The sequence below is a fragment of the Geospiza fortis genome, unplaced genomic scaffold, assembly GCF_000277835.1.
Source record: "Geospiza fortis unplaced genomic scaffold, GeoFor_1.0 scaffold452, whole genome shotgun sequence".
Classification (NCBI taxonomy): domain Eukaryota; kingdom Metazoa; phylum Chordata; class Aves; order Passeriformes; family Thraupidae; genus Geospiza; species Geospiza fortis.
In genome coordinates, this window is record NW_005054369.1 from 2,060,930 (window position 1) to 2,072,747 (window position 11,818).

Genomic DNA, 11,818 nt, shown 5'->3' on the forward strand with positions numbered 1-11,818 from the left:
TAATCACAGAGGAGAGATGAACTTTTTTTTTTTTTGATAATCCAAGTCTATGTATTAAAATACACATTTTGATTTGGGAATTAAGGAACCTGGAGCAACGTTGTAGAAGTTTAATACAAAACAGTAGTAAATATGCAAAATACAGGTGATAAGCAGAGCAGTGAGGCAAAAGGAAATAATATAAAAGTTGATTTTTAAATGTAATTCTTTGTCATTCTTGGCTTCCCCCCAGCCCTGGGTGTAATGCACTGCCAGTCTAATCAGGACAACAATGAGATGGTGGAATTTAATTACCAAAGCATCAAAAAGGAGATGGCACAGGGAGGCCTGACATCTGCATTAACATGGACTAAGCAGGCTGTGTTTGAGGAAAATGAGGCTAAAACCACCACAGCTTGGTGATATACAGTACTTCTTCAGTGAGAGGACTTCTCCCAGGTGCATACATCCTCTTTCAGCACAGAGATTTCTGGGAGATCTCAAACAGTAACGTGAAAATTGAGATTACAGTACAGCTGCAGACACAGAGTGAGCCTTTGGTTACATACAGGTCACACCTGGTGTGCAGGTATTGGGCATTTCACCCAGTTCCAGGAGAGATTTTGTCTTTTCACCCTGCCATATTTACTCAGAAGTTGGGTAAGGACCATTGAGATGGAGCTGTTTACACATTTCATTGATCTGCATCAGCACTCCTTAAAGAACAAAACTAACAAACCTACATAGGACCAACAGAGCAGAATTATTCAAGTTCAGTGAAATATTACAAAAAAAAGGTTTCCTTTTTAGGAAAACTCAGCTATGGTAAAAATATCTACTACAGTGCACTGCACTGTAATAAATATTCAACATAAATTAATAATTTACAAGTACCTGAGCAAGTATACAGAGCACCATAGCACAGCACAGCACCAAAGGCAGTAGCTCAGAATTCTTAAAAATAATGCTGTTTTAAACATTAAAAATTCTAAGTATTGTCATAGAAATGAACTCCAGCTGGAGTTGAAAGATAGTGCAAACTTCTGTCTTCACTTTTTAAAATAAAGGTGTCAGGTTTTCTCCTCATTTCACATCCATAGTGTTGCTGGACCTGGATACCTGTGGTGGATGTTTGGGAGCAGGTCTGTTGGAAGGAAGGAAAACAGCAAATTGTTACTTCATTTCTTTGGGTGCTCATCAATTTTGTACCTGATAAAAATGTCAGTAATGTTGCAGAATTCCAGGTGGTCTCCAAAAGCTGTAGGAGTCAGCTTGAAATGTTGTTGCTTTCAGAATATCTGACTAGAACGGACAGCCAGGAGTTTAATCAAAGTTGTTATGTGCAGTATTTTTGCTAAAATATAGGAGACTATATTGGTTCTATTTTTAATGATTCTGAGCACTTAAGTGCTTTACTGGAAGAATTTTTGTAGCTTAAAACACCACTTTTATGTTCCTTGGAGCTCATTTATTGACAGGAAACTGAGGAATATTGGGTAAGAAAACAGTATTGACTAAACCCACTAACATTTGGTGTAGTTATTCCACTTCATGATTATTTTTGTCGAATATACTTTATATTTTTGAAGTGCACAATTTCTATGCTTTTTGAATCTTTTGGATAATATTTTCAGATGATGTCAACTGATGTTTCCTTGGGAAATGGGTGATCAGGAAATCACTTTTTTGGTGGCTGATTTTAACAGCATTCAGTTCTCAGCCTAATTCAGATGGGGAGGGGTCTGAGGAGAAAATTCATTATTTATTGGTTAGTTTTGTAAACATGCAGCCAGGTGTTTACAGTCAAGCCTTCACAGGTATTATAAACCCTCATATTCTGTGGGAGTCAGAGCAACTGTGCTGGTGCACTCCCAGTGAGAAGCAGCATGATAAGTAAAATCAAAGATGGAAATTATATTTGAAGTGGTTGTTGCTCCTTGAGCCATTTTAGCCATGTTGCTGCTGTAGTGCTAAAATCCAGGTGTTGGGATTGATACCTTTTTGCGACCACCTAAAAACAGAGGCCAGAGAAAATTAAGGGAATAAAAAGGGGTTATATTTATTGAAGGGCATTCAGGTACATTTTGGGCAGACAAAGCTCCTCAGGGACTACACCCAGAAATGGATGATGGGTCGGCTCCTCAGGAACTAGACCCAGAAATGGATGATGGGTCACAGGTTTTCATACTTTTATGAAAAGGGAAAATTAAGGGAATAAAAAGGGGTTATATTTATTGAAGGGCATTCAGGTACATTTTGGGCAGACAAAGCTCCTCAGGGACTACACCCAGAAATGGATGATGGGTCATGGGTTTTCCCATTTTAATAAGTTTGGTCTACTTGCATATTGGGGCTTAATCTTCCAATTATGGCTTCAGTTAATGAAGTAATTTACCTCAAGTTTTCTCCCCCCAGAACTCACTATTGTTTGCACTTCTGGGCCCTGAGGCAGTGAGGTGTCCTTGATCGCCAGGCCTGGAGAGGAATCGTGTCTGCCCAAAATGGGGAAGCAGCAGCTGACATGTATATGGAGTTTAGAGTTACACATTGCTGAATGGCAGGGTTGCAGATAGATGGAAAGCACAGAAGCTGCAATGCTAAGGCACGAGGGTGAGGACTGACCTGGCAGGGCTGGCGTGGGGCAGAGCCCGGGGCCGTCCGGCGGGGCCCTGGCGCGCTCGGCCCAGCGGGTCCGCGGGGAGAGGCTTCCGAGGGGCGCTGGGCTTGGGGGGCTCCTGCAGGGAACACGAGCTCCTGTCAGCTCTCAGAGGGGACATCACAGCCTCCACACAGCCACAGCTCGCATAAAGCCATAGAATTGTGGAGTCACACACTGGGCTGGCTTGGGAGGGACCTTAAAGCCCACCCAGTGCCACCCCTGCCATGGGCAGGGACACCTTCCATGTCCCAGGGATGCCTTGGGAGGCTGCTGAGAACAGGGTTAAAGGAATAAAGAATAAAGGTTAAAGGAATAAAGGATTTAAAGGATTAAAGCAGGTATTTATTAAAGGCCTTCACTGGATACACCTTGGGCAGTACAAGAGCCTGGCCAAGGCTCCACCCAAGATGGACAATGAGTCACGAGGTTTCACACTTGTATAAGTTTTGGTCCATTTCCATAGTGGGGTTAATGTTGAAATGTTGTTGCTTTCAGAATATCTGACTGGAATGGACAGCCAGGAGTTTAATCAAAGTTTCTTCGTGCAATATTTTTGCTTAAATAAAGAACACTGTATTGATTCTATTTTTAATGTAGATGGACCCAAGATGGACAGTGTGTCACGAGTTCTCACACTTTTATAAGTTCTGGTCCATTTCCATATTGGGGTTAATTGTCCAATTCCAGCTCCAGGTTATGCAGTCCCATCCTCCCAAATTTGCTTTCCTCAATTTGCTGTTGTTTGCAGTTTTGGGGCTGAAGCTGCAGCGGTGTCCTTGGTTCTGGGGTTGGAAAGGGATTGTTCTGTGTGCCTGAGCTGTGAGGAGAACTGCTGATACTTTATATGGAGTTCAGAGTTACATACTAATGCAGTACAGAATCTGGAAAATATGAAAGCTAAAACTTAAGGCATCACCAGGGTGTTCCAAGCCCCATCCAGCCTGGCCTTGGACACTTCCAGGAGGCAGCCATCATTCTGGGTAAAACTGACCCCTCATCCCCCCTCACTGTTTCTTCCTAACACCTAATCTAAACCTAAACTGAAGATATGTTATGACCAGATAAGTTTAAATGAGTAAAAAGTAACTAATTTTTAATAAACTGGCACTCTAATTTTAAACCAAATATTTAATACTCTATTTTCATGATTTTATGACTTTTGATTCCTTGCTCTAGAAGTGCAGGGTGCATCTCTACTGACTCAATGCTTACTTGGTGGTAAATGGAAACAGCAAAGATTCAATACATAACTTTGCAGAGGCAGTTCCATAGAAAGGTGGGAATGCTCAACATGACTTTAAAATGGAAATTCAGAAGGCCACAAAACCAAAGTGCCCCAGTCTGGTTTGCATTGGGAGCATCTGTGGATTTTTTTCGCTGTGCTTTCATTCAGTGGAATTAAAGGCTCCATTAATAAAGAACAGAAGTCATCTGCTGTCAGGCTGGGCCAGTGGCTCCTCTGGGTGGTCCCTGCAAACAGGGAAACTTGGCTGTTTGTCCTGTTATGGGGAGCTGGGACACATTAAGTGGCTTGCTCAGGGCACACAAATCTCTCCAGTTTATCCCCAAACTCACTTCAGATCTTCCTACTACTGGAGCTGCATAGCCAAGCTTTGCCCAAGGAATTTTATTCCTTATTTTTAGTTAAGTATCATTGGTAAAATTAAAGGAAACAAGAAGAGCTTACAAGCATAATCTGATTCAAGATTCTTTGAAAGATGTAATCCAAGCAATCAGAGCATGAATTGCTCCTGAACAAAGTCCAACTTTTCATTATTTGTTTTGAGCATCCCTTTGTTTTTTTACTTTCCATGGCAAATATTTGCTCTTTCAAGAAGGAAATGGAGATTGATTATCCACAGGCATTTTGATAAGTATGAAAATACATGAGCTTAAGTAAATCTCATATATAATAAGTTCAAATTTCCACAAACTACATTTTAAAGTTGCATGTAATGTCCACCCTCTGTTTAATTCTCTGCATAACTAGTACTCGTATTAATGGGTATACAGGCCCAACTCCTGACTTATTTATTCATCCATTTCCCACTCAAAATGTCCTCAAGTTAAAATATCCTTAAGGAGGAAGCAGCCAAGTGTTCTTGACAGAAAGTGTAATGTGGCAAGCTGCTAGAAAAGGGTAAATGAAAGAAAAAAATTAAAAAGGGAAGGAAGTCTGATAAAAATGGAGCTGGAGAATAAATGGTGGCTGAGATGAAGCAAAATGGAACAGACTTGATAGAAAGGAGATGCCACCAGGAGCACATAACCCAAGGAACAGAGGAAAAGCTCTGTGAAGAAATAAATCCCATCCCCCAGACTGATTACAGAAGGGCCTTCTCTGTTCTTTCTGTGCCACAGGAGAATCCAAACTTTGTGTGTTAACTCATGTGGGGCCCTGCAGAGCCTTTGATGTGCTGAGAGTCTGCAGCACAGCTCAGGGTACCAGCCCAGCTCTGCTTCCCTCATTCCTCTTCCTCCACTCCTTCCCCTAAAGCTTCAGCCCTTCCTCACAGAGAGTTTATGGATGGATTTCTTTGTCCACTTTATATCCACAACCTGGCATTTAATGCATTCAGGCCCTGCTTGGAGAAGTGTTGTTCTAAATATTGGAATGAAAACCACAATTTTCATATTGAGCAGTTCCAAAGACATCCATGGTTTTTCCACTGGTTTTTAAAGAAGGTGAAAGCCCTTTGTGTCCACAGCCAGGCTGAGGTGTCACAGGAGAGATATTCCCAGGATAACTGTGGCAGAAGGAGCAGAGCTGGGCTGAGCTCTGTTTTACTGAGGAACAAGTAAAACCACTTTTTTAAGTGGTAAAATTTTGAAGTACAAAAGTTCTGTTTCCTGGCATTAGGATGAGCTGCGAAATATGAGATATATTTTGGTAACAAGAGAATGAGAGTGTCAGAGGCAGCAACTGAATGATAAAAGCACCAAAATCAAGGGGAAGAGATCAAATCCAAGTGCCTGGACTGAACCCATGGCTAGGATAAACCTGCACTGTTCCCTTGATTCACATGGGGCTCTGCTGATTTATACTGACTATGAATCTGGCCCATAAATAAAGACTGTTTGCCTTGCAAGAGCATCTGAGAGAAGGAAAAGCAGTTTTTCAGTCAAAAGATAATTAAATATTAAACTTGGCAAGAGCTAATTAGCTGAGGATTTTTTGTTTGGTTGATGGGTTTGGTTTATTTTGTGTTGTCTTTGTTTTTTAACTATTTTACTTACAACTGAGGGAAATTTTATATAATTTACAGCACCATCCTGCAGCACTGAGCATCTGGGTGACATCCTGAATGTAGCAATGATTTTTAAAGTCCTTCCTCTTGCTGACCTTTTGGATGTGCTTCCAAGAGAGAACTGAAGCAATACATGAAGTAGTTTTTATATTTATTATCCCAAACTCTTCTTAAGCTAATTTACTTCTTCCAAGATTTGAGGGAAAAAATTAACTTAGGAATGAAAGATTTTCTCCCCACACAGTGTTTTTTTGGTACTTCTGATATAAAAAGTAGCTGTTTCACACAATATTGAGGTTATGATATAGTTTTGAAAGAATCCATTCTTGCTCATTCTTTAGGTTGCCTTGAGCTGTTCCCCTGTTTGTGTTCCATGCAGAGACTGAAAATGGTGAAATGATGTTTTGCTTGATGAAGGAACTGTCACAATGAATTTGAGCTGCCAAGCTGAGAAGCTTTTTGGCAGTTTCAGACCTGTCAGTCTTTGCTAGTGGTAGTACTGCAGGTCGGGTATTCCACCTGGCACTCTGGGTGGCATTTGGAGCACAAGGATTTAGGAACATGAGCTCTAGGGGAGCACTGGGCTGCTGTGATGTGCACTGAGGCTGGGGCAGGTGCAGATGCAGCATGAGAATGACAAATGGTTCCTTATCCTTGGAAAGCCTTTTCTCCATCCATATTCTGCTTAAGAAACAGAAAAGCACTTGCACTTGAAATCTTCCCTATGACCACTGTGAATTGTGCAGAATGTTAGAGAATACAAGAAAATGAACAATGAGACCACTGGAGCTAACGACAAGCAAGAAGAATCAATACTGCTTCTGATTCCCTACAAAATTTATTTTAGAAAGAATCAGCGTTCCTTACTCCCTTGGAAAGAAAAATGACTGGGAACATGGAAGAGGGAAGACAAAAAACCAAATAAAACATAGATTGCACTTGTAAAAGTTGGTCTAACCTAAGTGATAGAATGTTCAGGCTTTGAAAAAATTAAATCTAGAAACACTTATTTGCTGCCACAATGGGCAGGGACACCTTCCACTATCCCAGGCTGCTCCAAGCCCTGTCCAACCTGGCCTTGGGCACTTCCAGGGATCCAGGGGCAGCCACAGCCTCTCTGGGCACCCTGACCACTTCTCTGGGCAGCCTCTCTCATCCCTGTCTGTTTCTGACATTTTTCCAATCCCTTTTCAAAGCCCTGCACTCCAGCACTGTCTCAGAGCTGTCTCCTCCTATCCAGCACCAGGAAAGGTCTCGAGCAGCTCTCAGGGCTCCTGCAGGTGAGAGCCTGGTGTTAACAACATTCACTTCATTTTCACCTTGTACCACACCCAGATCAGGAAGAGCCTGGGTGCTTTGCTTAGAAACAGTCACTCCAAAGTGCCACCAAAAGGGAGCAGCCAGTGACAAGAAAAGGCACTGTTTAATACAGACAGCTTCATCCACCCCGTCTATCGCCCTGAGATGCATCTTATTCATTCAAAAATAAAAAAAAAGAAATATTTACCATCTCTACTTAAACATTGCAGTGAAAGGTGTGTCTGCATGAAATAGTGGTTTTTGTGTCTGTGCTCTGGAAAAACAGACTGTGCTTCGTGCAGCCCTTGGCAGGGCAGAAGCACATCAAGCAAAGACACCTTTTGCTCTTGCACATCACATCTGCAACGTGACTCCCTAAACTCTCTCTCTGTGCTTGGCAGCTCACTAACAAATTGTGCAGCTCTCCTCTGCCTGGGCAGCTGCAGAGATGTGTTTGCCTCTAATGTGTTTGTTCTGTTGTCTTTTGAGTGGTGAAGGCAGAGTTCAGGATCCAAAATTTTAGGATCACAGCCCCACTTGCCACAAGGCAATTTTTCTACAGCACAGTTCTAAACTCACACAAAACATAAAGGAAATACTGTGGGAAAAGGGCAGCAGGAAAGATGAGAAAACACTTCATTTCTCCAGACACTCACAGAGTAAATATTACATAGAAGAGAATCAGTGGTTACCTGGGAGAACCTCAGTGAAGGATTAGCTGGCAGGGGTCTCTCAGGCCCAGCTTGGTGGCCTGGCAGCTGGGGAAGGGGTGGCAGGACTCTCTGGGGTGTTTTTAATGGTGGCACCTCGTGTGTCTTCACAGAGCTGCTTCACAGGGTCGCTGATGTCGATGATCTGATACGGCAGCGGCCGCCTGGGGCCATCCCTCTGGGAAAAACCATCCACCAAAGTTACACATTTCAATCATCCAACCAAAGTTATACATTTAAATAATCCAACCAAAGTTATATATTTCAACCATCCACCAAAGTTACATATTTCAATAATCCAACCAAAGTTATACATTTAAATAATCCAACCAAAGTTATACATTTCAATCTTCCACCAAAGTTATATATTTCAACCATCCACCAAAGTGACATATTTCAATAATCCAACCAAAGTTATACATTTCAATCATCCAACCTAAGTTATACATTTCAATCTTCCACCAAAGTTATTCATTTCAAAGGCTGGCACAGAATCACAGGATGGTTGGGTCTGAAGGGATCTGAAGGACCAGCATGTTCCAACCCCCTGCCATGAGCAGGGACACCTCCCACCAGGGAGCTGCAAGCCCCATCAAACCTGGTCTATTGCTACTTTAAAATCCATGGGAGTCCCTTGCATTTCTCTCCTAGAGACAAAACTATCTCTTTTCTGCACTGGACAGCTCCACCTGTATTCAACGTGGAAGGCATAAATGAAATTTGAAGCCTAAATCCTCTCTCATTTTACTTAATGTTATTCCTACATGATATTAAGTTCATGTAATTATTGTATTATAATAAATCACTTAACTGAGATCCAAAATACATGACACCTTTTTTCGGTTTTCCCCCACTTTTTTTAAAAAAGGATTTAGCGACTCACTTTTTGTATGGCTGTATTTTGTGGCTTCACAATGAGGTTTTTACTAACACATATGGTATGAACATGATTTGGCTCAGATGAACTGGAAGGTCTTGCTGGACTCACAGACCTGCAATACAAACATTTAATTGTGGAACACAGTGTTCTGCTTTGTAACATTTTCTTAAACAGGAGCCTCTTTTCAGAATGGGATTTTGCAAGGACTTTCTGCCTGGTTATAGTAAACAAGGAAAGTAAAAATTGTCTAGCACTCCTGCAAGAATAAAAATAAATATTGATTTTTTTAGAAACCAGTAGTCTGTTAAATTAGCTTCTGCAATCTGTGGAAATATAGCTTTGTAAAACCCAGGAGACTATTCTAATGAATCTAACATTTAAACAGTAATGACCTCAAATAGGAAAGTTTCAGCTCACTCAGCTGAGTTTAGATAAAAGGCCATGCAGTGTAATGAAACTGTTTCAGGCAAATGAAAATAAAGGCAATACTTCCATCGCTGCTTAATTTTTCATCCCAAAAGGAAAGAGGGATATATTCAAACCAATACCTGTGTTATTTACTGCCTATCAATGAAATTAAACCAACCCAGGGAAAACACTGCTGGTAATGGTGAATATTTTTTGTCAAGGCTGGCTCTTCCTAATACATTCACGGTGATGAGAATTGCTGTGTTTACTGCTTCCTTTCCTTAATATCTATTGGAATATAATTAGGGAAAATGGGCATACCTTAATTTCTCTATTGTTGTCTTCTTGCTTGTAAACAACCACCTCATGAAAGCCTTCCTTTTGAGGTACATGATTGATCCAGCAAAGATAAGGCACAGGATGGTTATCAACACTCCTATGGTCAAACTCTTATTGTCTGCAAAAAAAAAAAAAAAAATCACATGGAGTTAACTTCTTCCTAAGGCCTGCTCACTGCCTGGCCAGGGTTTCTTTGCTATCTTCAAAAACCAAAAATCTTTCAGCAGTGAAATCATGATGGGAAGCTTTGTCATGGAAATAACCATGCTGTCGTAATTTCAGTATTGCCACCCACTGCAGCATCTGGCATGCAGAGGAGAGATCCATTTTGGTTTAGAGCAGTATTGTTCATATGAAAACAGACATTATTTCCCATTGAGATTCAGTTTGTACATCCACTTGTGAGGAGACTGCTTGTCCTGTCATGTCCTCAGACATAAAGCAAAAACATCTCTTTGAGGTCACTAATGTTCCAACACTCTGGGGAAAAACTGGCACGGAATAATGAAATCCTGTAAAATTAACAAAGTGTAGAAGTAATTCTTTTTGAGGTTGACCAATTTCCACTCTTTATCCTGTAAAAAAACCAGGTGGAGCCTGAATTCCCACTGACCTGCCTGTCTGATGGGCCCACTGTCCACGCTGCCACCAAAGCCTGGCTTGTCACAGAAGGGGGGGGCCCAGTCAGCCTCACAGTGACAGTTCTTTTTGTTGTTGCAGACCTGCAAAACAAGACAAATGGCTTAACATAAAAAACACCCGAGAGCAGCCCTGGCTGATAAGGGCTCCTAATCAGACAGTGACACATCAGAGAGGAATAAAACTTGGAGAAGAAAGGAGATGTGCTGATAGCTGCCTGCTGCACACTGAGGTGGCAAAGAGCAACTCGCCACGGAAGAAGAGGGATCCTAAAAACCATTATTTCTTTGGCAGGAAATCGTTGGAGTTGCCCCAGCTGACAACATCAATAATATGAGGATAATCAGACACCTCTTAAGTCTTGTTCTCTGTTTGCTTCCAGCAGCAGCATTATCTGCCTGAAAACTTCAGCTCCTCCTGCCTGCACAGGAGCAGCAGAGCTTTGTCAGCCCCCTGAAGGGGTACTGGGGACAGCCAAAGGTGATAGAGACTCCATCATTTAAAGGCATGAAAAGACACTTGATTATTAGAAATCTACAGTTCTTCTAGAAACAATGGTGGGCCTAAGACCTTTAGGAATCTTCTCTCACACTATTGGTGAATATGAATAGCACACTCTAGAAAACCATATCTATAAACAATGGTTACAGAAAGAGAGATAATAATTGTTTGAATTCTTTCATCGAAGTTTCTCACAGCTTCTACACAGCTTGCCAGGATTTTCCTGGGAGAACCGTGTCTCTCTCTGTTCAGAAGATATGTAATTACGACACCCCGAGCTCTCCTCTCCATAAGGGCTTGCACTGAGCCCAGCACAGATTCTTCCATGGTTCCAAGATGAATCAGTTGCTGGAGTAAGCTGTGAAATGAGCTCAGGGCTGAGGAAACCCCCGGGGAGCTTTGCTACCTGTCCTGGGTTGACTGTACAATGCTTTTATCCCCAATTGTCTTGTTCTGTTTCTGCTGAATAATAAGTTTTGCACCTTTAAGCCTTGTTGCAGAGAGTGAAGGGGGGAGAGGAGAAGCTCAGTTTGTTTTCAGACAGAACCCCCAGAAGAGCACCGGCAGCTGCACCTGAGGCCCGCCGGGCCGGGCCTGGCCTGCGACATTTCCAGCACTGAGGGACTGATCAGAGCCTGAGTGAGCTGAGCTGCAACCCGGGGAGGGACTTTCTCAGTTTGTCATCTCTTTTGGAGCAGCAAGGGGTTTGATTGTTTAATATTGTTTAGGTTTTATTGTTTAATAAACAGGATTTTTTACACTTTTTCTCCAAGGAGGTATTTTCTCCTGAACCAGTTGTGTGAGGGGCCAGCTGAATCTGCTTTCCTAGAGGAGCCCCTTTGGGGGTCCTCTCCCAAATTTGCCCTGAACCAGCCAGGATGGGCACTGATCCTGGCTGCAGAGACACAGTGCGCCGTGCTGGGGTGGTTTTAATCCAGGTGAGGGAACAGCTGGTGAGGCCTGACCACCCCTGTGGGATCAGAGAGCTCCCAGGGACTGGAGCTCAGCACCAGCACAGCCTGGTCCTGCTGCACACAGGGCAGGAGCCAGAGCTCCAGGGCTTCCCCCAGCAGGTCCCACAGCCCAAACACTCATTATCTCCTCCTGCTGCTCCTCAGGCAGCTGCTGTGTGGTGACAGCAGCTTAAAGCTCCCTG

At 42.5% G+C, this 11,818-nt stretch overlaps 1 protein-coding gene across 1 annotated transcript in view; it reads right to left on the bottom strand.

The window, feature by feature from the left end:
- Positions 1-22: 22 nt before the first annotated feature.
- The window catches only part of ADAM12 (ADAM metallopeptidase domain 12), a 165,308-nt gene continuing 153,512 nt past the window's right edge, over positions 23-11,818 (bottom strand). Inside the window, 7 exon segments of the mRNA XM_031059893.1 lie at positions 23-1,123; positions 2,602-2,714; positions 7,878-8,006; positions 8,008-8,073; positions 8,779-8,887; positions 9,505-9,640; positions 10,136-10,244. Coding sequence (XP_030915753.1) covers positions 1,063-1,123; positions 2,602-2,714; positions 7,878-8,006; positions 8,008-8,073; positions 8,779-8,887; positions 9,505-9,640; positions 10,136-10,244 — 723 coding nt within the window. The 3' untranslated portion in view covers positions 23-1,062.